This window comes from Chelmon rostratus, chromosome 10 (genome assembly GCF_017976325.1).
Source record: "Chelmon rostratus isolate fCheRos1 chromosome 10, fCheRos1.pri, whole genome shotgun sequence".
Classification (NCBI taxonomy): Eukaryota; Metazoa; Chordata; class Actinopteri; order Chaetodontiformes; family Chaetodontidae; genus Chelmon; species Chelmon rostratus.
Window position 1 is genome coordinate 22,697,084 of NC_055667.1, and position 27,169 is coordinate 22,724,252.

At 42.3% G+C, this 27,169-nt stretch overlaps 2 protein-coding genes across 2 annotated transcripts; one reads left to right on the forward strand and one right to left on the reverse strand.

The window, feature by feature from the left end:
- Positions 1 to 5,132: 5,132 nt before the first annotated feature.
- Positions 5,133 to 16,392, reverse strand: LOC121612206 (protein SOGA1-like). Its single transcript, XM_041944916.1, has 9 exons — positions 15,771 to 16,392; positions 13,700 to 13,924; positions 12,230 to 12,388; positions 10,392 to 10,463; positions 9,098 to 10,279; positions 8,894 to 9,013; positions 7,515 to 7,564; positions 6,230 to 7,436; positions 5,133 to 5,576 (listed from the first exon to the last, which is right to left on the reverse strand). The coding sequence occupies exons 1-9, from the start codon at positions 15,840 to 15,842 to the stop codon at positions 5,424 to 5,426; spliced, it is 3,240 nt and encodes a 1,079-aa protein (XP_041800850.1). The 5' UTR covers positions 15,843 to 16,392; the 3' UTR covers positions 5,133 to 5,423.
- Positions 16,393 to 17,960: 1,568 nt separating this feature from the next.
- On the forward strand, positions 17,961 to 25,749 carry LOC121612558 (oxysterol-binding protein-related protein 2-like). Its single transcript, XM_041945518.1, has 14 exons — positions 17,961 to 18,053; positions 18,353 to 18,496; positions 18,585 to 18,696; positions 19,054 to 19,129; positions 19,681 to 19,815; positions 20,274 to 20,371; positions 20,492 to 20,674; positions 20,791 to 20,898; positions 20,994 to 21,083; positions 21,174 to 21,300; positions 21,782 to 21,901; positions 22,853 to 22,976; positions 23,126 to 23,216; positions 23,505 to 25,749. Exons 2-14 carry the CDS (start codon positions 18,460 to 18,462, stop codon positions 23,605 to 23,607), a joined length of 1,404 nt encoding a protein of 467 aa, XP_041801452.1. The 5' UTR covers positions 17,961 to 18,053; positions 18,353 to 18,459; the 3' UTR covers positions 23,608 to 25,749.
- The last annotated feature ends 1,420 nt before the right edge of the window (positions 25,750 to 27,169 follow it).

Consider the following 27,169-nt stretch of genomic DNA (forward strand, 5'->3'; position numbering starts at 1 on the left):
GTGGTCTGGTTGTGATTGGCAATTTTCAGTGTTTTTTTTAACATTTCATGAACCAAACAATTAATTTATTATTGGTTGAACAAAACGATATTGCCGTGTGCTCCAGAAACATTCTGATGGACATTTTTCACTCTTTTCTGATCCAAACAGTTCATCGATTAATCAAGAAAATAATGAGCACATTAATCAGTAATGACAGGGATCATTATTTGCAACATTTGTTAAAAATGGTCAGCAGTAATGCCTTCATGTATATGCAGCCTATAGTGTACATGGTCCTTTAAATCTCAGTGAGACACGACGATCAGTTTGCTCGAGTGTAACATCTGTTATCATCGGTGCTTCTTCTAAATGGTTTTGTCTTGAAACATCCTCAGTACTGTTCAGGTGTCCCCATTTTATGCACACCTGTGTTTTTATTGTTCAGACAGACGACATTAAGATAATGGTGCTGCCTTCAGTTTGGATCAGTTAGATTTAATGTGGTGCATGATGGACAGGAGTACAGTGAAGTCAGACTGTCCTGAAGTGATCGACACTTTTACCTCATTGACTGATTGTTTGGGACTTTTGATTACTGGTGGTGCTACGCTAATGGTGCTAACTTTGCTTTTTGTTTGTTTTTTTTACTGCTGGCCTAAATTGGCACCAGCTAAAAATTTATTTTTCTTGTAGCCTGTGTTTGCTGTGTATTGACTGGTTAACTGTGTTGTTTTTAATGGAAAGATAAAACTATGTAGAAAAATATTAGTGTGATGTGTAGCCCTTTTTCTTATTTGAAGACAACAAATGGCTTGTCAGGACACACAGAGGAAGAAGAAGGCATTTTTTCATCCTCTGTCCTGGTCCTGACTTATTTAGCTAAAAAAATGCCATTTCCTGAGCCGAAGCTTCTACTTTTGACTTGTTTTATTGCTCTGCCATGACTAATAAAGCACTCAAAAATTAAAAACAGTTCCCAGGACCCTTTTTAAAAGAAATCGTGTTCATATAGTTTACTCCAACTTGATGTACATAAGAAATTATGACACAGCACACCTGGAGCCGGTGACACCTGAAAGCAGCTCTATTCCACCACAAGATGTCAACATTGCTCTTTAAAATCATTTGAGACACGCTGGGAGAGAATCTGGCTTAATGTTGAGCCCATCAGGCTCCTTTGGACCTACATCCTGTCACAGCTGTAGCTGTTAGTGATGGATGGCTTGAACAATAGCTTTAGGATAAATAAAGGGTACTCTAACTCTAATCCACCCAACATCGGTGCAGCTTTCAGAGGAGTTCTGGGTACATAAAAGCAAAAAATAAAACTACATATCAAACAGTTGTTTCCATGAAGATCTGTCGAGGTGATTCCACACGGCGTCGCTAAAATAGTGCAGGCTGATATTGATACTGAGCATTTCAGAGACCGGACCTTTGTTTCTAACCTGCCTGAACAGGTTTCAGCTCTTGTTCCTGCTTTGCCTTTCAAACTTCATTCCCAGTTATAATATAACAACATGTCACATATTTGAAATCTTTCTTTAATAAAAAATTATTTTCAAGTTCAGTGCTATAAAGAGTGAAAGGTCACTTGGAAACAGATGATATTTCCCAGGGTTTCAGCATCCTTTCCATCTGAGGAGGAGTGGGACTTTGGTTGCTCGGTTTTATGTCCAGTTTTGTCACCCCGGGCACCTCCTTACCCTCCTGAACCAGTCGCATCACCTCCGCAAAGGAGAGCTGCGTGGCCTCTGTCTCTGTAGAGGTTTCTGCTGTCTGGCTGGTACTGATATCTGCATCTGAAAGTGTTCTCTGGTCCATCTGCGTCGTGTGAGGAGAAGCAGAGCTCCACTGTTTGTAGCTGCTCCGGTCTATGGGCTCCACAAACCTGGTGACGACAGACGGGAGGAATGATGGCAGTTTTAATAAAGTTGTGGCTTTAAGTGGACAGACAGACAAGGATATATTTTCTGTGATGTCATTAGGTTAAAAGAATATTAAAAAAAAAAGTCATGATGGAGAAATTATCATAATTATCATACAAACCGAGACAGAGTCATGAATGTGCTTCTTTATACTAAGCAGTTAAACATGTATTTGTATCATTTAATTAAGTAAAAACAGTAATACTTGAGTGTAAAAATACTTCATGTACAATTTCCTCATTCAAAATATTACTTAAGTTAAAATGCAGACGTATTAGAGCAAAACAAACTTAAAGTTGATGCATTAACATATAAGCAGCATTTTAATGTTGTAGCTCGTGGTCTGAGCTATATATGCTATTAGATTAATCTGCAGCAATGCATCATGTGGTTGATATATTGCATGTACGATCTTAATCTGCAAAAGTAATAGTAACTACTGAGCTGTTAAATGCAGTGGAGTAGAAAGGACAGTATTTTCCTCAAAACTGTATTTAAAATCAGAACTTGAGTAAATCTACCTTATTTCCACCAGTGTATATGCATATATAAAAATGGGACGCTGCCACATAAAGCTACATTCAGCTGTGACTGGGGCTGCAACTAATATGTGCTTTCTTTATTAATTTACTGATTATTTTTATGATTCATCAATTTGTCTGTAAAATGTAAAAAAAAAATTGTGAAAAACGCTCATCACAACTTCAACAATGTTGACATCTATTGGTTCATTTCCAATTACAAATGACAAAGAAACACAGCAAATCCTTTCATTTAAGACGTTGAAAATCACTGAAACAATTAAGTGATTATGAAGATAGTTGCTGATTACTTTTCTTTTCATCGACAATTCAGTTAATCGACTAATCGTTGCAGCTCTGATTGTGACAACAGCAAAAACAACCTGTGAAGCTTTTTCTACTTTTATAATTAGAGCAAAAGGTCACAAATCTTCATGTGTGTTTGCACATATTCATGTCTGCATACACACATAAAATTCAACACTCCCCTATCTTTTTATTTGTATTGTATACAAGATTTGTAGTACAGTGCACATGCTACAGCTGTCTACATTTATTTCAGTATGCTGCAGTCATTCTATTAGCACAAATGATAAATCTGGGGCCTCATAAGATGATTAAAGGCATAAGAGAGAATAAAAGGAAAGACAATTGTTTGAAGATGCCTGTGAATATTCTCATTCATCCAGGTCACAATTGTTTGAAAATTTATGTTTATTTTTAACTTGTCCCCCAATTTTCCTTTGTTCTTGCTCACAGCTCCCATCAGCAGGTGAGGAGGGGTCACAGATTGCTTCATTTTAACAGATCATCAAACATCTAACTTAAACAACATTGAAACATTTAACAGAAGAGGAATCATTGTGGGATTTGTAGACATTTCTAACACTTGTGGGTACTATGTGTAAAGTTCATTTCCAGTTACTCACAGTTCACAGATGAATATGCTATTAATAAATGAGAGACACCGGTGCACAGGTGCCACTTACCTGTTGTAAAAGAACAGCTTCGCGTCCAGCAGTTTGGTCTCGTCCCTGCTGCTGCTGCTCGCGTGTAAACTCTTCAGTCCGTCCTGAAACCGCTGATCGGCCTCGAAGTCATAAGAGTCAAACCTCGAGAAAACAGACTCCATCTGAACTCTGATTTCACGTTAATTTCACCGGCGGACAAAGAGCAGAGACCGGCGAGCAGGGCGGCAGTTCCGGCATCGTTTGTTATTGGCATCAACAAATGTTGGTAAAGAAGGAACAGAGCTAACCGAGAGAGCAGAGCTGCCGCTTAGCGCCCCCTCAGGTGAGATCCAGTACTGCAACGTCTCACAAGGTTCTTCATATACTGCGTAGGTACATTTAGATTTATTAAATACTGCACTGAAATACGCATTACAAGTACTTGCGTTTTCCACTTTATGCGGCTGTGTACTTCTACTCCACTACAATTCAGTGGCAAATATTGTGATATTTACTCCGCAATTCCTATTCCTATTACTGTATTATTGCTTCTATAGTCGATCGTGAATGAAGTTTTATCAACTGCAAACGATAAAAAATAAATTTTGAACTAAAAAGATAAGAAATATTTTGCTTGAATTTCAGTTAGTGGTATTTACTAATCTGCTGTCTAATGTATGCAATGTGCTGTATATGACACTGATTTGACTTTAATGAGCGCTCCAAACAAGAAAAATATCCTTAAGTATATTCATGTATTTAGTGGTGAAATTTTTTTGAAAAAAAAGGGAATAATCAAATTACCTAAAAGCAATTGACAATGTATCCAGGACATTTGAGGCCCCGGTGGTCTGGGGCCCGGTAAGGTAATGAAGCATTGATTCAAACCCATTTTCAGTATAACTGCAGATTTACTATATGTTCTCACACGTGCACAGCAGAAAAAAGGTTTTTTTTTAATGACAAAGTCTTGCTGATGTGGAATCATGATGTTGCCCATTTGTTGTAGATAGATATTGTTGTTCAAAGATATGTGAATGAAGAGGGATTATTCGTCACCTTTGTCAGGTAACTTTACTGCACCAGCCTCTTTATTCACTGATGTGAAACTGGGTTATGGTGAATTGAAGGCACTCCTGTGGGACGTAACCCACATTGTTTGTGTATGTTGTGTGTAACAGTAGAGGATGAACACATGTGCTGAGCAGAAACATGACACCGTGTCATTGTGTGAGTCCTCCGGTCGCTCTGTCCTTGACCACAGCCGGCCGGCTGCCGCCGACTGCAGACAAAGTATTCCTGCTCCAAGAAAATCTGAGCTTCCATTTCACTCTGTGAATCAACAGTTAATATCCAGGTGTGGCACAAAGTTACAAAGCTGAGTGGCACACCTTGATGTGCTGGCCGCAGTTTTCAGTGAAAGTCAAGAGCCACACAAATCAGAGAGAGAGGAAGGGCATCAGGCTCCTAACAGCCGAGGAAATCTTATCTTATTAACTACTTAGCGATTACTTTTTCTTTTTTGAGCATGTGACGTAACAGCCAGCAGCCCCCTCATGAAGATTAAACACGTTTCTGCAGCTTAAAACAATCTACAGATTTCAGGGTGGGACTGTAAAACAAAGACAGGTATGAAAATATATGAGATCACAACACAGCTGGGCAGATCTTAGACGTTTATTCAATGAAATGTGAAGTTATTCTCTACAAAACAAGATAAAGATAATATAAAATTAATTTGCAGTTCACAATTTAAGAGCAGAATCACTTATTACATAAAGTTTTATTGTAAATATGAATTAAACATTTGCAATGGTGACGTTTGTAGAAATGAAATCAAGACTGAGCATCATCTGTAAAAGGAGATGAGCGTTGAATTGCACCAAAAGAAAACAATGAGTTATAAAGCTCTCCTAAACATCCCACACACAGTCTACCAGTTCTCCCAGTTCTCCCATTACATGTTAAATCCTTCCCTATGGCTCTGGCTGCTCTCTGCTGTCAGAGGTATCAGGATGGCTGCTGTTTCTCCTCCCGTTTGCTCACAGTTCTGAGTCTGCAGCCGCGTTGACTGCAGCCGAGTCTCGGTGTCGCTGGACTTTGCTCTGGTTTGTCGTTTGTCTCTGGGTGGAGCGAGTTGAGCGGGCGAAGCAGAAGGTCAAGGTGCTGCTGGAGCTGCAGTCGTAGTTTCCATCCTGGTCAGAGAGTGAGAACAGATAAAGGACTTTAGAGTAACTGAGTAATTCTTTAGTCCAGAAAATCATGACGTGACGTCTTCAAATAGTTTGTTTTGTACAATCAACAGTCCAGTACCCCAAAATATTTCATTTACAGTGATACAAAACAGAGAAAACAGCAAACAATCACATTTCAGAATGTACAAACATTTAGTATATATGCTTCATGAAAAACTCAAAATTGTTGTCAATAAATTTTTTGTTGATTGACGAATTTATCAATTCATTAACTGGCTTGTCATTGCGGCAGTAGTGCTCAAGTTCAGTTTTAAATGATTCAATTTGGCGGTCAGGCCTCGAGGCTTCAATAGATGCTAGTAGTACACCCAAATCTCCCACTGCTCTTTCTGTGGCAGAGTTGCATTGTGGGTAATGTAGGCACCAGGTTTTAAGAAGGAAAAAGAATGCATTGTATAAAACAGACGATATTGTCTGTTGCATCGGTTTTGATCCTTTTTGTTCAGAGTGTTCATGAGTGTGATGATGTTAGGAGTGCAATGCTAAATCAATGGCGTACTCTTTAAGCAGCAGCAGGTTATTCTACAGATGTCGGAGCTTCATAAAGATCAGAGTGTACATGCTGTAGACGTCATGTTGTTGGTTACACTCACCTCTGTGCTGACGGGACTCAGGCTGTGTCGGACGCTGTGGTTCAGGCTGCCCCCCTTCTCCTCTCTCTGGGCCCGAATGGCCTCCTCTCTCTGCTTCATGAACCTCTGGTTGACGATCCTTGTCACGCTGTCGTTCCTGTGCAGCGGAGCGGCAGGAGGCCTCGCTGGAACGCGTTCCAGGTTCTTCAGTCCGCTCTTCGTCTTCTGCCCCGACCCCGGTACCGGTTTCTCTGCCCGCCCGCTGACCCTGCGCAGGAACTCCGTGACCATGCCGTAACGGTTGGCGCCTGCAGATTTGCTGGGAGGCTTGGTGCTGCTCAGAGAGCTGTGGGTCTGTCCTGCACCTGCTCTGTGGCTGGTTTGTCGGGTCCATGAGAGGCCAGTGTGGCTTTGGTGGTTCAGGTTCCACAGTGCTCGATCTCTAGACGCGGATGCAGATGAGGAGGAGGAGGAGGAGGAGCTCACACTGGTGGATGAAGGGAGAGAGGATGCACCGGATGTAGAGTGTCTTCGGTACAGTTTAGGCGAGGAGGTGGAGGCTCTGGACCTCTCGACTCTGCCTGGCACCCTGTCTAGTGAGGTGGAGATGTGGTGAGAGCGGGCGGAGACCAGGGAGGTGCTCAGGACTCGGGAGGGACTGCCTCTCATACCAACTGACCCGTGTGTCCCATCTGTCTGCAGACCAACACTCACCATCTGTGGCTTCAGGTGGGTCTGAGTACCCGAGCAGGCCACATCCACCCACCGCCCCTGTGATCTTCCTCTCCTGTCCTGTGAACTGGTGTGAACCGTTTGCCTCCAGCCGGCTGTCATCTCCTTCATGTCATCGCTCAGGTTAGCAGATGAGCCCAGACAGAGCGTGGAGAAGGAGGTCGGCGGCGTGCACCAGGGAGAGGTTGTGTCGATAGATTCTCTGTCTGCAACGGGGCTTTGCTTCCGCTGAGCCAGCTGGACTCTGCGAGCCGAAGGGGGGCTGTAGTAGATGCGGAAGGCTGACTTCTCCGGGGCAGTGTGGCTTCGCTCCAGGGACATCTGCTCAAAGTCAAGATCAGGGAAGCTAAGCGGCATGATTAGATGGTCCCACGTCTTAACGGGGTCCTCTTGGTCCAGCTGGGCAGCCTCCTGGCTCAGATAGCACCAGTTCTTCCTCGTGCAGGCGTGCGGAGGAAACTGTCGCTTAAGTCTTTCCCTTCTTGAGCTGCACATCCTGTGAAAACAGCAGGCGACACATGAGTTTTGACCTCAGGAACACGATGGACAAGATGTGAAGGCAGAAAACACCAACCTGTCAGCTTCAGAGTGTCGCTCATCATGAAAGATACGACTGACGGCACACTGAGCAAAGAGAGAAAACAATTAGCCAAACAATAGTTACTGAACTGCATGTTCCTTCAGCGTCGGCCTGTAGATCCACTGTGGTCCAGACTGAAATAACTATTGGATGGACTGCCACGTACTCATGGATAATGCACCCTAACATATTTTGATGATCCCCTGACTTTTTACATAGTGCCACCATGGGTCGAACATTTGTCTTTTTTTGAGTAAAATATCTCAACAACTATTGGATATATTACCGTGATATTCATGTTCCCCTCAGGATGGGTTGTAATAATCAGATTTTTTTAACAGGTCACACTTTCAATGTATCCAGCACTTTGGTTTGTGACCAAGTAACTGCTAAGCTAATGACATTTCCATCAATCTCAGCTGTACTTTGTATTTTGCATGCTAACATCCTAAACTAACATGCATGTGCATGTTCATGTCATATGGGATGGATGATAGAAATAGGGATGATTCCTATGTTTGCAATGTGCAACTTACAGAGTTGTGTCAACGTTAAAATACTGTGCATTGATATGAAAACACCATAACCACTAAATCTGGCTTTAATCGGATTGAACAACAAGCTTCCGCTTATGTGGCGCATCCATGTTTTTAAGGGCCAGCTCGGATGTATCGGACCTTGGTTGTTGACCTGAAAGCTAGCTAGAAAATCAGAAATAAATTTGGATGAAACCCTGATATGTGGCATCAGTATGCTAGCACTGTCATGGTGAGTATGTTAGCATGTAGCTCAAAGCATGGCTCTCTGTGTTAGTACAGCCTCACAAAGCTACTAGCATGGCTGCAGACTCTTAGTCTTGTTTTTTCATGTCAAGCAAAATGTGCCTCTGAGGAGAGGAGGGATTACAGTCTAGTCAGTGGAATAAGGAGGAAAAACAACCATTAAAGAAATAAATCCGGCTCTTCAAAGCAGATCTTGGGTCATGCTGTGCAAAGGGCACACCAGCATTTCAGTGGCAACAACTCAAATGTTAGATTACACTTACTAGCATTAAACAGGGCTTTCCTTTTTGCATTTGGTCAGGCAGGTGGAGTTCAGGGGCTGTAGGTTTGAAGAATTTACACTCATGCACCAGATTTGGACAGTCGAGTGTTTTCATGCAGCAGATTTCACCATGCCTGTCCCGTTTGGCTGCAGCCGCTACAAGAGATTAGCCTAAATACTCTGGCATGAGTCTTTTCATGATGCCCGTTGAACTGTCAGGAGGACGTGTGGCCAGGGAGACAGATCATCGGCAGGACTTCCCGCTGTATCACACAGCCTCACACACAGCGGGGGGGGGCACATGCCTGAAGGGTAAACACCGTCCTTACCTCAGCTGCCTTTCCCTGCGTGGACTTGGCTTCCCTGTCGAATTCAATCCTCTCATCCCGAAGCTCTGCGCCGAGGTCCTGCAACAACCCCCGCAGCAGAGACATGGTTTTGTCTTTACCCTGAAGAAAAAAAGCAGAATCGTTTAGAAATCCAAGAATTGTACTGTCGCCATAAAAAATACATGCAATTTGCTTTAATTTTACCTCTTTTCCCTCCAGGTCAGGTCCTTTCACTTCACACCACTGATGGAGGATCTGAAGAATCTGCAGGCAAAGTTGCATTTTTGGGTCCCTGCAGCTGTGGATGAGGTCGCATTGGAAGGAAGCTGCTTTTCTCATCTGTTTTTCTCTCTCCTTAACCTCTGTGGTGCGGAGGTCTTCCACACACTCCTGCTTATTTAGAGCATCCACATCACCATCTCCAGAGAGAAACAAGAAAGTGCTGGAATCCCAAACGTGTCCGTCCTTGTGACTGGAGAATTTGCCGAAATCTTCTCCTGTTAGAAGCGTCTCCACCCTCCCGATGAAAGCCAGCAGCATGGCTTGTAGGAGCTCCAAAGCCTCATTCAAAGGCCCTGGTAGGGCTATCTTCTGTGCTTTGCCATTCGAGTCCACCTCTGTAGGAGAGGTCAAAGCACACGAAGGAGACGAGGAGTGGCCGTTCTTTGGTGGCATCGTCAGGAGTTGGATGGCTGAACTCAAAATGCAGGAGTGATCTCTGAGAGCTAGAAGGGTTTCATAGTCCTTCGACATCATTCCTTTGAGACCTCTGTGAGCATTTGTGTTGTTATCACTCTCAGGACTGTCTGAAGGGTCCCACTCGCCACCCACAGGGCCTTCTCGAGTTATATGACAAGCAGCAATCGACCCCTCAGTCTGTGATTGGCTGCAAAGCAAAGATGCCTCAACTTCACTTTTTTTTTCTGCTTCCTTGTCCTGTACCTGCTCGTACTTGCATCCCCTTTTCAAACCTCCCTCTTTGTCCTTCACCGGTGAGGAAGCTGACGCATTTTCCTCCAACACTTCCCGATTCTCTTCCTCCTCCTCTTCCGCTCCCCCTCTTCCCATTTTCTCTCTCAGGTCGCTCATTTCCGCTCGCAGTCCACGGTTCTCCACCTCCAGCTCAACGATGCGCCGGCTCAGGAGCGTGGCCTCCTCTTCCACCAGTTTCAGGTGAACTTTGACCTCTGCCTCCCTGGCGCGGGCGGAGTTTTGTTTGCCTCCAGGCGATTGGGTGACGTCTAAGTCACCGTAGGCTGAGCGGTATTTGGCCAATTCCTCGCGCATGGCCTCACTCTCTGATACCAACTTGGTGAGCTTCTTGCACATGAGAGCTAATTCCTCTTTGGCAAAGTGGAGTTGGCACCTGAGATCGGCACTGTCATCCTTTTGGCAAACAAGCAACAATGGTTATCATTCTCACTAGGATGATAAGTAAGTAGACAGCACCAACAGTGAAGCCACATTTGAAATCAGGTGAATTACAAACATATCAAACCTCAATCTGTTGAGAGAGCCTCTTCTCAGCCTTGCTGGATGTTGATCGGATGCTCTTCTTCTTCAGAGTACTCTGAGGAAGAAACACATGGCAAAGAGGTTCATCACGAGTGCAATACAAACAATATTTGAATCTGCCTGCGACATTTTGTTTGTTTAAACCATCATTTTGTGGTTGTACCAGGTTATGTGCCAGGCTATTTGTTGGTCGGGTCGAGTGACTTCCTGGAGTCTTATTGACCACAAACTGTTTTTTTGTATGGTTCAAACAAACAACAAATAATGAGCTTTTTAGTGAGCTTTAGAGGTGATGGCAGGTGGACTGACAGAGCCAGGCTACACGTTTCCCTCAGTTTCCAGTCTTTATGCTAAGCTAACTGGCTGCTGGCTGTAGCTTCATATTTAGCCGACAGATATGAGAGTGGTATCAATCTTCTCATCTAACTTTCGGCAAGAAAGCGAATGAGTGTATTTCCCAAAATTGCAAACTGCTCCTTTACATAACTATCATTTAAAGTGTCCATCACATCCTTGTGCTACTTTCAGAAGCGTCCAGAGTGTGATTCGATCCAAACCTTTTCTCAGGTCAGAGTCCTTCCCTGCTCTTCATGACTGGGTTTAGTTGTAAGTCTGAGCATGAGAGGAATGTAAGCTTCTGTCTGGGACCATTGTCTCGCTCCTTGACACTAGACAGGATGTCACTGTGTTAATAATAGTCATCTTCTACAGGCTAGAAGTGGCAAACATAAAGAGGGGGCTACAGTCTTTTTAATTCAAGGTCACCACAGAGTTACTGTGATAAATGTGAAGGAAGTAATATGCATAATAGGGATGAACTTTGCCGTTTTTTTACCTGGAAAATTGCTAGAAATTGTTCTGCATTTCAGAATAAAAGTGTGTTTCGTTGTTGTTCGGGTATGTGCAGCTGGTACCTTGTGACCTGACAGCACAAACAGGGTCACAGACCGTCCAGTTGTTGTTTGAGTCTCTGAAATGTTCACCCTCCTTCACATCCATCTAGACTGTGTTTTGTGCTCCTAGATTAGGTAATCTAAGTGGATTTCCCTGTTGGGATCAAAGGGACTAGCAGCTGTCTCCGATGAGTGGACCAGACTGAGCTCATGCCAAAGCACCGAATCCTGGATTAAACCGAACACGTGTCACTGAAGTGCAGGATCGTTATCGCGGGAGCCATTGAGGCAGGAGGGGCTGCGAGAATAAAAGGTGGACTGGAAATTCAATCACCGCAGGGTGTGGTACCCACCGTGTGATAAAAGCGTGCGCGGCGATGGTTGTAGGTCAGTATGTCAGCGCACAAACACCCGAGTTTTTGAATGCCATAATACACACTGATCCAGATTTAGCCTAGCTTAATAGAAGCAGAAAGAGAGAAAGCGGGAGAGAGAGTCTATTTTTGTAATCTCTCTCTCCCTTTTCTGCTCAGCTGAGGATATCAGCTGCGCCTGGAGTTCAGGCCTCAGCATACCAGGCTGCTTCACCCTTCCCAGGCACCGGGCAGCTGCTGGCCAAGCCCCCCAACCCATATCATTGATCTGCAGCAGGGCCATGTGTCACCTGACATCAGGGTGACAGAGGGATGAGGGGGACAGCTGGCTGGGATGGGTGCAGCTGTGTAGCCACAGAAATGGAGAGGAGGGATGAACGTCTTATGTTTCTGTCAAGATTTAAGCTCAATATCTTGACCCAATACAAAGATTGATGAAACACCCCCTCCAACATGTTTTAAGACATATAAAAATACTCTCCTGTGTCTGACATGGTGAATCCGTTGACTGAAATGTGGGGTTTAATGTAAAATGTGCCCCTTTAATGTCGCACCTCTCTGGCTTTCTCCACCTCGGCCTGTAAGACCTGCCTGGCCACTTCCAGTTCCTGTGTCTTCTCCCGCAGCGCCTCATTTTCCCACTCCAACTGGGAATTCTTCTTCTGCACCACCTCCAGCTCGTTGTACAGCCGCAGGGACACGCTCTTTGCAACCTGTAAGCAGAGCAAGCAGCAGGTTATTGTGGCTCCAATCATGGATGGATTATGGGACAATGGGCCCCTGAGCATAGACATGTAAAAGCCCCCCACCCCTCCTATATAGACACAAAATGACTTCAAATAAATGAGGCTGTGTCATTTGTTGTCATTCTCTGTCTCTTTGTGGCCATTTCGCATCGATTTGTGGCCTTTCTGTGTCTCTTTCTGGTTGTTTTGTGTATACTGTGATCAATTCCCATCTCTTTGTGGTCATTTTTTCATCTATTTGTGGTTGTTTTTCATCTATTTGTGATCATTTTTCATCTGTTGCAGTTGTCTCATTGTGGTCTTTCTGTATCTTTGTAGTCGTTCTGCATCTCTCTATGGTTGTTTTTGTCTCCTTGTGGTCACGTTTCTTCTCTTAGCGGTTGTTGTGTGTTTCTTTGTGGTTGTTTCTCATCTCTTTGGTTGGTTTGCGTCTCTTTGTGGTCACTTTTTATCTCTCTGTGGTCATTCTGCATCTCTCTGTGGTTGTTTTGAATCTTAACAGTCACGTCAAACAGAGACTCTTGCACAGGTGCCTCCCTGACCCTGACCCTGTTCGCATTAGTTCAGTAATCTACATGTTGCTCCAATCGGGCAAAACACTGTAAAGGAAATTTTCTGGCTCTGGTTATACTCATGAAACATTTTGTAACCGCAGCCTGTTCTCTGCAGCAGTTGGTTTGGGTAAAGCTGAGAGATTTTACAAGGAAATGTTTGTGACAGGAATTCGCCATAAGAGCGGGTGAGGGGGTGAGGGGCTGAAGCGAGGCTGTTGGGAATCCAACACCGCCACACACACCCTAGCTCAAAGAAACAGAGTCTGGCTGCCACCACAGAGTCTCGTTTAACAATTGAGCGGCCAGGATTCTGATAAAGATTACTGTGCTTTTATGTTCCCTGCTCATAGAGAACAACTCACCACATAATTACATCTTGGTATGACAAAAATATAAACAGGATGCATGATGAAGACATTTTAAACAGCAGGGAGTATTTTACAGTCCTGACTCAGGCTGCTGTCATGTGATTCCAATCCTTCAGTGTGTATGAACATCATGAACGCTGCTAGTGTGCTGAGCTGAGGAACAACATCGCGGGACTAACAGAAAACGCTTACTTTGATGTCACCAACTGCAACAGCGGTGATTCAGGCGAAATTCCAGAGAAGGAGCTTTTACTGTGTGTTGGTGGCGAGTGAGTTTTAACAAGACCGCATGATCTCACACACACGCAGAGGGAGGAGGAAGAGTGAGTGTAATGAAAAGGGAGAGACCTCCTGACCTTGATGTCGTGCTCCAAGCTCCGGACCAGCTCCCCGTCCACCTGCCCCGTCTGAGCCACCCGGATGCTGCGGCGCTCGGCCTTGCGGAGGCGGTACTGCAGGATGCGACAGGTCTTGTTTGCCTGCTCCAGCTGCAGGCGCAGCTCCTGCAGCTGGTACACCTCCTCCTCCTGGAACATGTCACGCATTTCCAGCATCTCGCAGCGGAGCTCCTCCACCTCATCCTGGGACAAACAGCACAGAAGTACAACTGTTCAGGAAGAAGAATATTTCTTTAATCTGCTTCAAATTATATGTTTGATTATATATATTATATATATGTAATGACAATTTATGGTATAAACATTATTTTGTGAGTAATAAGAAAAGTAAATACAATTATTATTGCACCTCAAGCTCACTTTACAGTAACATTAAAAGTCCATAACTTTTACACTTAGATTGTCTATTATAGGAAGGTCCCTTAATTAAAACGATTCTGGTTTGGCTCAAGAATCCCTTTGATTCCTTTTTTTTATGTTCATTAGGGACAGATCTCAAATACCAGATACATCAAAATATGCATTTCTAATCATGGTGGATGCAATTACAGCTTCCAGTTACTTAAAGGCATTGAAAACAGGGTAAATGTAAAGGTAGCGATAGCATCCTGTGAGAAGAAGAAGAATTCCACTGATTTTACAGATTCTGTTTACAGATGTTGGTGAGGACTAACGCATATGTGAAAACGTATAAAGCCTCTTGTGGCCTCCAGAGGAAGCTGCATGTAGTTTGGTAAATTACACCAAGTGATGTTTGAGTTGCTTGAGTCTGCGTCAGTGGGTCTGAAGACCACAAGATGTTAAAATGTTAAAATTGTGGCGGCGCGCAGCACGCTCATCACCTCTGCTGGAGGCTCGAGGTCACATTGGCCACTATGAGTAAAATACACCCACATGTCCAACCAAACTGTATACATCGTGGGTAATGTAGGCAGTAAGTTTTGATCCTTTTTTAAACTGTCCATAAATGTTAAAACGATGGATTAGGTACATTGGAAGGTGAGAGTTCCCCATGTGACTTTTTTTTTTTTACTATTTCAATCTTGACTAAGAACCTGCTGTGAATGTGAAGGATTTTGCTAGTTTTCATTTTATTGTTGACTGTGTCTCGACAAAATAAACAAAAGCTTAAAGGGGTCCTCTGCGTCTCTGGAGGGCGCTTTATAGCATCTGAGATAAGCACCCTGATGATGTCAGTGTGATGTCATCTGAGTAATCTGATTTTGGGTTTGAGATTGAAAAACTTTGAAAGAAAAAAGGCTGTTCATGGTGGAGGTGCAGCGTGTGAAAGAAGCATGACTTCAGTTTTGAATTTAAAAAAAATCTCTCTCTTGTAAGTCCCACAACTTTCTGAAAGTGCAACACTAAATGGCTGGATTTCCCTTTAAATGCTACAAAACAGAATAAACCCTCCCTCTGGGCCCTCTGATTGGTTTAGTCTGCACTTTTTAAACTTCTCAGTAAAAATGCAACTTAATGCTTTAATGCCAGTGAATAGCAGGGCCTATTTATAAGGCAAGTCTTAAGGCACCATTGGCTCCCAGTACATATAGCAAATTAAATAAATGGCAACAAACACGGAAATGTTCAACTCACTGCTTTAAGTTTTAGAGTCATTTTCTACTTTTGAATTGCAATAAAAAGGACGGCATTACCTTCACAACAGTACTGTGCTCATTATTCAAACCTGCTTTCATTTAGCAGTTTTATTTCAGTAAAACATGCAAAATGCTGCTGCTGATGCCACAGACACTTGATGTCAGTAGTGGCTCTTGGTTTTTGATTCTTGACTGAGAGCTTCCTCTCACTTCTCTCTAATGAAGACTGACAGGAGCATTTACAGAAAATCGGCTCTGGTGTTCAGAGCCTGAGGGCTTCTTAAAGACCTCACGAAGAAGCAACGCACAAAACGCCGTGCAAACATGTGGAAATTTAAATGAAAGCCACGCGGATAGCATGCAAACTAAATTACACCAATTAAACTAAACTAGATTAGATCTGAATTCAAGTAAAAGTGAAATAAACTCACTTTCAAGTACTCGTTCTCTGATCGCAAATCATCCACCTCCCTGACAAGATCTTCGGTTGTTTCTCCCATCATGAGATCCAGAAACGAGCCCGAGGAGTGAAACAAGCTGAGGCCCCCTCCAGCAGCATCAGGCAGCGGAGCGCAGGTCCCTCTCGCTGCCTTTACGCACGGTTTGCCGTCGCCTTCCCCCCCGCTGTCTGGACTCACATAAGCTGCCCCGTCTATCCAGCTTAAATCATTGTCGCAGCTCGGAGAGTCGTGCTTGTTGCCCTCCGAGGGGCAATCGGATATTTCCGAGCTGCTGTCTGAAGAGGAGAGTTTCCCAGACAGGCAGCCGGAGTCTTTGCTCAGGTCCTCTGAGGCGTTGCTGGCATCGGACAGCTTCCTCTGCGCGCCGGGGCTCCTTTGAGCCTCCACGGTGGCACCAGATGACACTTTCCCCGGTCGTTTTCCCTGCTGTCCCGCCGATTTCACCTCCTTCCCAGGGTCGCACTGACCTGACTGTGAGTCTTTAGAGAAGGAGCCACTCTGCGGATCTTTCTTCTTCTTGTGCACACAAACCTGCTGCTGCGTCCTTGGTTGCTTCTGGCTTCGGACCGCGGTCTTTGCGCTCTTGTCTCCGTCTCGGTTCATCCCGACTCTTTCAGGGGAAAAATAAGTAGACTGTGCAGCTTTTTTTTTCGTTCAAGATAATCACGTTTACATAAGTACAATGAAAAGTCGTAAAGTCCGCAGCTCACAGCTCACAGGAGAGATCCGACTGGCCGCTCCGCATCCTCAAGACTGAAACTTTGCCAATGTCCAGGCAGAGAAAGAGGACAGACAGTACGAAGAGTGACTGAATGCAGCTCGTTCGTAATTTCCGGTGTTCATTTCAAAATAAAATACTGGCCCTTGACAAAAATGCGTTGCATTTTCTTCTTATACGCACGTTTTCTCCTGCAGCTAAAACGTCTTTGCTTTGATAAAGAAACTTCTTAATCAATAAGTGGAACACACGGTTGGAAAACTTCCCTTTATAATATGTTATGCAACAATCTTTTTCACATTACATCTCATCGAGGTGAGTAGACAATAAAGCTTTTATTCTAAAAATCCTCCTTGTTTCCGGTCTTACCATGACTCTGGGTGACTTGATCTTATGTTCATGTTGCTGCTCACAGTTTCCACTTTCTCCTTCGGAAATCAAACAATCAATTTATCTGCCAACTTGCCATTTAAGCCTCTGAGGATTCAACCATTTATTTACACAACCAGCAGTTTGGTTATATCAACAGTCTACTTGGCTCGTATCAAAACAGTCCACAAGTGTAGGCTCTCTGCACTTCAATATGTTCAATATTCACATTTATCACTGCCAATGGGATTCTTGTTGGATTTTAGATGATTAGATTTCAAATTTAATTTTCAAGTGAATCTCTAAGTTAATTTTAGGGGTAACTGATCGGGTAGGCCTAAGATGCCACCTTGTGGATGACTTGAGCACTGTAATTCATTAATTAAACAATCACGTTGTTTTCTGCAGCTACAATAAATTTTGTGGACAAATTATTTGTTTATTTCAGGCTCTTTCTCGTCACCACCTGCTCACTGGAAACACAGGAACTTGTTAACGCTCACTGTGTTCCCACCAAGATATCCATCATAGAAAAAAACTAAACAACACACACCGGGTGAGAAAATCAGACAACAAAAATGTCCCTTTCACAAAATTCAAACATCATTGTACATTTGAACACTGTTTGCCTTATTAGGAAGTAAGAAACCCATGTATCTATTGATGGGTTATGATCATGTATTACTGCATAGTTACCAAATGCAAAAACACAAATCAAAGGGATTATTCATCATTAAATTTTAACATTAGCTACAACTTATTTGCTATTATTTGTACACAGTGCGGTTATTAGAAAGTCGGTGTCAAAAATGTCTCAGGAAAATTCAGGGATGATCTTTGTGGTTTTTTGGTCAGTTTTAAGGGGGTGTAAGTATAGTAGTCAAGTACAGTATAAAAAGTATAATATTGACGGAGTCGAGTCAATCTAATCTTAAATTAAAGTCATATGCGGACTTTTTAATGTCTCATTATTGTGCTGAAAATAGCTTCTGGGCTAAAGTTCTGCTCTTTGACTTCTATTTCTAGCCCGCTCGTGGTTGCCATGTTATTGGCTGTCGGACCTGTCCGTCACGGTGTCCTTGCCGCCTACTTCCGCCCTATGTCAGAGGCAGTGTACTCTTCGATTGTTTACGTTACTAGAGCATTAATTTGACCTTAATTCACAGGTATATTTATTTAAATTGTGTTTAAGCCTTCGTATCAGTGTATGTGTTGACAACGGTAGTTAATCTCTGCTGCCCACCCTACAACCGACGTTTTGACAGCAGCAGCGATGCTAACGGCTAGTTAGCCGGCTAGCTAGCTAACTAACGGCTAAGTAAAAGCTCTTTGGGGAACAGAGCTACTGACAGCGAGCTACAGTAGAAAGTTGTTATTTTTATTCATGGCATGCACTAAATAATGTTTGGTTTTAACGAGCAGAGCAAGCTACCCTGCTCGGTGTAACCAGTCCGTGCTGTTGCAGGTTGTGTTTGGCTATCTGTGATGCTTGGAGAGAGGCTGGGCTGCAGGGACAGGCCGGTGGTGGAAACATGACTTCTGAGTAACGCAAAGTTACTTTCTGTGCTCAGTATGAACAGCGAAGAAGAGTTTTACGACGCTGAGACAGGTGAGGCAGGCTGACGGAGGTCACACTTAGTGAAACATGTTTGCTTCTGGTGCCCTTTCCTCCCTCACCCTCCTCTTGTCTCCACCAGGGCTGGAGTCAGATGATTCCTGTGAGGTCAGTTTTAAAGATGCCCTGGTGTTTGACAGTAAGCAGGTGACTGATGGCAACGCCACACACGAGAATGGAGTGTGGGAGCGCAGGTGAGTCGTGCAGAAGTGTGGTATGTATGCATGTCGGTGTGCATGTCACCACACGACCACATTTGTCTTGTGAGGGGTTTCGGCGTTTCATCTCGCATGCCATGCACGCACGCGTGGAAGCAAAGACGACCAGTGCGACCACATTTTTATGCTGTTAGCTAGTGAGCACCTCCTCTGTGGAGCACTGGTCGTGTAGCTAATCAAAACCAACAATTTGCAACTTGAAAACATCTGGATTTTGATGTAGTACATTGTGTTCTGTGGTGGTATGCTGTGTATAGGAGCCAGCTGTTACAGATACACTGTTTTTTCTTATTTCACTTCTTTTTAATCTAACTTGGTCCAAATGTGCACCAGGAAAACCCTGCCTGCTGAAATGATCTCGAGAAACAATTTCAGTGTTTGGAGTATACTGAAGAAATGCATCGGCATGGTGAGTCCTAACTGCTTCCTTACCAAACTAGAACTGGAAGTTATGCAAAGCTAATATTCTATGCGGCTATTAAGAAAATTTAATCTCAATATCTAACATGAAATTTGTTACAAATGAGCTGTGGTCAGATTCTGTGTCTCGTGTAATATATATTTATTTTTCAATACTCCAATACTTCAGTGTTTCGGCTTTCACCGCACTGCTGCAAGATTAGTCATGACTGAACTCTTCGCTCTTTTCTCTGCTCTGCCGGTTATATTTGGTTTGGAAATTGCGTTTGTTTTTTGTTTTTTTTGCAGCTATCTGAAAGAACCAAAATAGTTTAACTGAAAATCAGCATAATGAATTGAAAACACATGTTTTGTCACTCCTAGATTATAAAGGCAGAGCATTGATGTTGCATAAAGGTTTGGTGATTATGAAACGAGTTGTTTGAGTAAGGTTCTGTATTCAGCGTCACACTTTGAATCTGGTCTGCTGTAAAGTTCTCCTCTGTGTGTTCCTGCTCATTCATCTTCACTGTTCTTTGATGTTTTCATGTGCTCTGACAGGAGCTGTCCAAAATAGCGATGCCAGTTGTGTTTAACGAGCCACTGAGCTTCCTCCAGAGAATCTCGGAGTATATGGAGCACACTCACCTCATCCACAAAGCCTGCAGTTTGTCTGACTCGATAGACCGCATGCAGGTAGAGATAACAGAGGACTCTGAAGTTATGTTTTTGTTAGATTTTTTGGGTTATTTTTATTTCTCTTTGAAATGAATTTCTTCCATGTGAGCATTGTTCTAAACACACCTGGACAGATAAATGTACCAGATTGTACTCTGATTTAAAGCTGCAACAAACAATTCTTTATCAGTGAATCTACCAATTAGTTGATCATTTCGTCCTTAAAATGTCATTGAAAAATGCTGCATAAAATGTCCTATAAAGTCCAACAAACAGTTCAAAACCCAACGATATTAATTTTTATTATTACATAGGAAATATACAAATCATCACATTTCAGAAGCTCGAACAAGGGAATTGTAAATATTTTTGCCAAACAATTTATTTTTCTGCCAGTAAGCCTGTGACAGCCCCATCTGTCAGTTGATTAACTTCATTGCAGCTCTGCTCTGAGTCGCTTCATGTCTCTGTGACAGGTGGTTGCTGCGTTTGCGGTTTCGGCTGTAGCATCTCAATGGGAAAGGACTGGAAAGCCATTTAATCCTTTACTGGGGGAGACATATGAGCTCATAAGGTATTGGAGAAGCCTATAGAAGTTTAAATTGCATAAAACATTTTTTTTCTTGGTGTTGGACATAAATCGACCAAAATGGTTTTATTCAGTTATGTGGTGAGTTTTCGACTGTATTTACAGAGAGGATGAGGGCTACAGATTGATCTCGGAGCAGGTGAGCCACCACCCGCCTGTCAGTGCCTTCCACGCTCAGTCTCTGAAGCAAGAGTTCGAGTTTCATGGTACCATCTACCCAAAACTCAAGTTCTGGGGCAAAAGTGTGGAGGCCGAGCCCAAAGGCACCATGACGCTGGAGCTACTGAAGTAAGTATTTGTGAGGGCAAACTCAGTCTTCTCATCTGCCTCTTAGTAAGAAAGCAAATGTGGGTATACCCCCAAACGTTGAACTGTTCCTTTAAGATTCGGTGGATTTCTTACAGACATAAAGAAGCGTACACATGGACAAACCCAATGTGTTGTGTGCACAACATCATCCTGGGGAAACTCTGGATTGAGCAATATGGAACCGTGGAGATAGTCAACCACAGGTATAGTGACACTGACGATTACTTAACTTTAAGAAATAAACTGGTTGAAGCAGTTTTTATCGATTGACATGTTGATCTTGTGTTTAATTCATCAGCACGGGAGATAAGTGCGTGTTGAACTTCAAACCGTGCGGCATGTTTGGAAAAGAGCTGCACAAAGTAGAAGGTCATATCCAAGACAAAAGGTAAGAGCATGACCAGAGCGGCACTGTTCATAGTCAGCGGCTGTGCCTAATTTCTTCTGAACTGAATTTGTTGTCTTGCTGTGAAACCAGTAAGAAGAAGCGGCGAGTGATTTATGGAAAGTGGACAGAGTGCATGTACAGCGTGGACCCCAAGGTTTACGAAGCCAACAAGAAGTCCGACAAGAAGACAGCGGGAGACTCTAAAAAGCTGAAACCGGTGAGCGATGCTCAGATTTTCTGTTGATTCTGCTTCGACAGACATCTGATCTTCCACTGAGATGAAATGCTGCTGTTCTCACGTTTGTCTCTGACATGTTTTATCTGTCTAACATCGTGAAGTAATCTGAATTTTTACCCACCGCTCTAAATTTGTTTCTCAAATGGTATCTTTTCCTTTCACAATAACATGCAGTGGCATTAGTAGAAGGTAAGGTAAAAGTGTATTTGATATCTGTAGTGTGCTACTGCTGTTGTCTAGTTCAAGTTATGTTCAAAGTGTAGTGTATGATTAGATCATTGCCAGCACTAATCCATAATGTCTTGCAATGACATGCATTGTTGCTTGAGAGACGTGTTGAATTTGTGGCAACTGTAGTTCTGTGAATCACCTGTTTGCACATGTACTGTACGTACTGTAAGCTCTAGCTTGGTTAGTCCATGTCTGATAATTTTATTTATCTGTGTGTGTGTGTGTGTAGGAACATAGCTGTGAAGGTGAGGAAGCAGATGAGATGCCAGAAGTTCAAGAGACTGTGACTGTGATACCAGGAAGTGCCTTACTGTGGAGGATAACGCCGCGGCCTGCTCACTCAGCACAGGTCAGTATTGCTCACACGCACGCAGTCACACACACACACACACACACACACACACACACACACACACACACACACAGAGAAGATATGCTACACAGTTGAAGCTGCCCTGTAGACTTTTCTTGTGAACAAAGTTCCTGTTTGTGTTTAACGTTCGTGAGGCCTGACAATGTTAACTGCATTTCCTTCCTCATAAAGCTAAATTTTTACATCCAGCATACATGGAATTCATTTTAATATTCAGCCTTTGGCAGACCTCAGTCAGCAGTTTTTGTTGGAACTACTTCTCTCTCGCAAGGAAATGGTTTCTCTGAAAACTGGTTTATCCACTTTCCAGCAGAGTAAGACGGGTTCTGGAGAGACATTGCGTTGTTGTATATTTATTAAAACGTAAATCTTTCTAATCTTCCTTCACTCTGTCGGAGTGGAGGCAGAGGCAGACGGGTTTTGGGTTGTCTGCTCGTCCAGTTCTGGTGAACATGACATCTCAAGAACGCTTTGAAGGAATTTCTTTTAATTCAGCACAAACGTTCACTTTGACTCAAGGATGACTGTTGTTGCACCATGTGATGACGCTCTCTATCAGTCCTCTGTACTCTTCTGTAAATAGTCTCTAAGTGAAGACAGCGTATTTCTCACTGGACATTATTCACTGGGATCATACATGTCAATATAGAGATAACTTCCATTTCACCAGAAAATACATTTAATGCATTTTTATTAATTTCATTCAAGTCCTTACCACATGTATTATATAAGTTTTGGACAGACATGGATGCAAACTGCAACTTGACTAGTTGGTAGAGGCAAACAACCACACGGCTGTAATTCTAGTTTTGACTGCATCATCTTACAAGAGTAGCAAACCAGATTATGATTCATTTGATTAGCTCATTTGATTTTATAACCAATATTTTTCTATTTTGTTCTCCCTAACCTCTTCCTCCTGTCTAGATGTATAACTTCACCAGCTTTGCCATGACACTAAACGAACTGGAGCCCGGCATGGAGAGACTACTGGCACCAACAGACTGTCGGCTGAGGCCCGACATCAGAGCCATGGAAAATGGAGACACAGGTAACAGCGACCTGACATAAGCATGAAGGTTTTGGCTTTTATACATGCTGAAAGAAACTAAAACTGTTCTCTGACACCTATGACTGCTTTCATAGGACCCCCATGTGAGTCTGTAATGGCTTCTCCATTCATTTTTTGTGTTTTTATAGACGCAGCAAGTGCAGAGAAAGAGCGGTTAGAGGAGAAACAAAGGGCCTCACGCAGGGAACGCTCCAAGGATGAAGAGGAGTGGTCAACCAGGTGTGTGTCAAGTATTGAAATGAAGCCCCTCTCAGACATGCACCTCATTACATAAATGTAAATCTTAACATGTTAATCTCATGGTAGAGTAAACCTGAACCACTTTTAAACGAATGTGTCTTATCATGGTGCCACGGCTGTTTCTCACACTTTTCCCCGCTGAACGCAGAAAAGCTTCGTCAGATCATCATGTTAGCATCTTCCGAGGACTGTTTATCACTCGTGTTATGTAATATTCTTTTAACCCTGTAATTAAGAACAGGCCCTGCATGTTTTATGTCTCCTCAGATGGTTTCAGCTGGGAACAAACCCTCACACAGGAGCAGAAGATTGGCTGTACACAGGTGGATACTTTGACAGGAATTACACTGACTGTCCCAACATTTATTGACACAGGAGGTGCTCAGTGTGAAGATCTCCTCTCTGATAGGATTCACTTTATTTCTCAGCATCTAAGAGTTGTGTCTTTGTGACGTCCAGGCGCTCACTGGTACTGCGTCTTTGTGCGAATCAATGAAAAGCTGATATCAAAATGTTATCAGGCGGTTTATCAGATTATGACTGTGAACCTTGTCCACAGGCGAAATGTTATAATGAGGAGAATTTTAGAGTTTACTTAACTGTAAATGTTGACGTCAAACATCTTCATCTTTATATGCCCTAATCATGATTCTGACAATAATAGTCCACCTGTATGTTACTCACCTGTCGAGGGTTTTAAACCAGTCACCTGTGTGTGTGTGTGTGTGTGTGTGTGTGAGACCATGCTGCTGCAGGACACAAAGCTCTGACCTCTAGAGGGTATATTCAATTTTATTAATCTTACCTGTAGACATACCACACACTTCTGTCCAGTTGCATTCAAATATCAGGGGTTATTTAAACACATCTGTTACTTTTATATATAACCTATTTGAATATCAGATTAGATATCTATTTTAGTTAGCTGTAAACATCCCTAAAATGTCACCGGTGTGGTCATTTTCTGTGAATACAGACTTACAGTAGAGATGAAAGCTGCTTATATCCATGTTTACTGGCACAGTAAACACATTGTTGGTACATTATATTATTGTCCACTGTAACATAGATGATGTGTATAATAAGTGGTGCATGCATGGTCACCAAGATGGTTATTTACACAAGTTAAAGCCATAAAAACCTTTTCTGCACTAAGTATAATAGTGTAAATGCATTCATATGAAACGTTAAAGCAAAGGGATACAGAGCATAATGTTATAAGCAGGAGGTTTCTGACTCTATAAGAACCATGTTGATGGGGATTTCTGAGCCTTAGTCAAAACAGTGATAATCCTATTATTATTTGTATTACTTTGATTTGGGGCGTAATCATTCTCTAAGTTTTGGAACTACAGATCCCATAATTTGGGGGCTGTAAACAGGAAGTATAATGTTGCCGTGGAGTCAGTTAGCTATTAAGCTGTGGGCTACAACTTGAACCCCGTTTTTTAGCCTGTTTTTGTTTACACATTGACAAATTGGCACCATTAAAAGTATATCAAATTGGCTATTAGCGGCTCCTGTTTCCATCCCTTTGATGTACAGACAACTATCACTGGATTATTTTGATATCGAAGAAAAGTTAACAATGTGATGTTTCTCAGGCAAGCTCTGGAGTTATAAAGAGTGTCTTTAGTGTATGATTTCTAAGCAGACTTTAGGATTTTCATTTGTGAGATAAAGATATTTCCAGGATGTGTAAGTCACACTGAATCCAAACGTATGTGTTGAATATGGAGCAGGAGTTTTGAGGCGGCTTACGTCTGTCCCAGCACCTCACAGCTCGAACACCTCTGGTTTAAAGAGAAAGCTGTGTCACACTGACTCCTGATTATAGACATTTTCTTCACAACTCTGAATGCTCTCAGAGTTTCCACTTCGATGCCCCGTGTCATTTTTTCATTTTTCAAGGAAAAGCTGTCTTCAGACACAGCAGCAGCGAATAATACAGGACACTGTAGCCATCATAAACCTATGCAAACTGATCTATCCAGTCTGCCCTCCTGAAATGTGAAGAATAGAAATTAAACACTTAACTCCTCTTTAGCTAGTAGCCAATGTGTGCTTCAGACACTACAGAGGCAGCAGTTAATGAATGTTGTGTGCTCATAATATAACGCTTACATACATACAGCAGCGCGGTTGTTCCCGTGTAGAGATATTTTTTGTTTGCGAGCACTAACCTTGCGGAAACTGCACATTTGAATGCTCACAGTCCATTGCACATATTGTATAGTGAAATGTCCTCCCCATCATGTCTTCTCCCAGCTGCTCTCGACTTTACTCTGATTTCAAAGCACTTTGTGAGGCCTGCAGACACTCAGAGGTGCAGGTTCGGTCTGATGATTCTCCCTGATCTCATACTCTTCACCCTCTCATTCTGTCTAGCATCTATTTGAGAATGTTTACATTGTATGTTCATTCATTGTGTTTTTTTCTCTTCATACTAGCCACACACAACCATGTGCATACATGACTTATTGGAGAAATAAATTATGGACTATTGAAACTACCAGTCCTGTCAGATTTTGCTTTCAGTGAATCTGTTTCAGCCTGTATCAGCATCTTATGACAGCAGTGTGTTATTTAGACCAGTGGATTTATATGATAAGAAAGAAAACAACACACGTTTCTGCATCACAACATAATGTATTTTTCTGACTTTTAATTTTTGCTTGTTGTAAAAACATGTAGCCCCTTATCCGTTTGTGTCTATAACATTATTCAAAAGAAATCTAAATCAAATTACTGTAAAATCAAATGTAATTCAGCCTAAAACTGAGCAGTCAAGGTTGTACATGACACATATTCTTGAGAGATCTATTTCTATGACGAATACCTTTGAAACTACTGATACTGAGCTGTTTTTTGTATTTAGGGCTAATTACTGAACGTTAGCTTGCTAACACTAATAATAATAATTATAATAATAATAAAGGTAAACTATTTTTAAAGCACCTTGCAAGCAAGAAATGCAGCTCATAGGACTTTGCACCAAATAAATCACATGCTTAGTGCCTCACATAAAAAGGCAGAATGAACATAAAAACAGGGTAAGAAAATTAATGTGACATAAGATGAAGAATAAAACTTACTTGGTAATAATAGTAAAAATAAGAATAAAGATGAAAATAAAGACGATGCATACATTAAGACGGAAAATAGAACCACTGAATATTGGTAATAAGATAAAGTTAAAACTAGAATGCATAAAATCCAATAAAATACAACCATTTAATAAAAGTACAGCAGTGCATGAGCACAGGGCACTAAACTAAATGGTGAGACACATAATCTGGTGCACATTAACACGTTGGCATTTTCATGTGTACGTAAACATAGCAAATCAGTATTAGTACTGGTATTTGGCTTACAGACATACAGCTAAAAACATGGACAACAAAGCTGAACAAAGAGGCATAACCATTATTTACATACAAGTAGGTGGAAAAATAGGTGTACTTTATGTATAAATACATACAAAAAGCAACAATGACAAATACAAATGTGAAGGGGGAATGTAATATATTGCTATATATGAAGTGGTTCGTTATGTATTTGTTAATAATGCTGGAAATGTTAGTAGTCTCTCAATAAACGCTTAGTATGATGATAATATCCTCAACATCTATAACATACTTGATTTATTACCCTTTAAAGAAGTCATAAGTTACTAAACTAAATTAAAGCCTTTGTAAAAATTGATTTGTAGTATAATATTAAGAATTGCAATGAATAGTACCAAATATGTCTGATCCATATTTATATAAAAAAGTACTAAAAATGTACGTTCAGTACCACACACAGGCTATTTTGTTGTGCTGTCTCTACCGAACATGCGCACTAAATTTAAAGCCCCCATTATTGACACACGGCTCAGCCAATCATAGCGAAGTACCGGCGGCAACCAGCCAATCACAATCATCTTTAAT

Excerpts from the sequence above, each read along its gene's own strand:
- LOC121612206 (XM_041944916.1), bottom strand. The coding sequence starts at position 15,842 with ATGATGGGAGAAACAACCGAAGATCTTGTCAGGGAGGTGGATGATTTG. Across the intron at positions 12,389-13,699 it reads GCTTGGAGCACGACATCAAG|GTTGCAAAGAGCGTGTCCCT; the intron begins GTCAGGAGGTCT and ends CTCTGCTTACAG. Across the intron at positions 10,464-12,229 it reads AGGTGGAGAAAGCCAGAGAG|AGTACTCTGAAGAAGAAGAG; the intron begins GTGCGACATTAA and ends TTTCTTCCTCAG.
- LOC121612558 (XM_041945518.1), top strand. The coding sequence starts at position 18,460 with ATGAACAGCGAAGAAGAGTTTTACGACGCTGAGACAG. Across the intron at positions 19,130-19,680 it reads TGAAGAAATGCATCGGCATG|GAGCTGTCCAAAATAGCGAT; the intron begins GTGAGTCCTAAC and ends GTGCTCTGACAG. Across the intron at positions 20,675-20,790 it reads ATGACGCTGGAGCTACTGAA|ACATAAAGAAGCGTACACAT; the intron begins GTAAGTATTTGT and ends GATTTCTTACAG.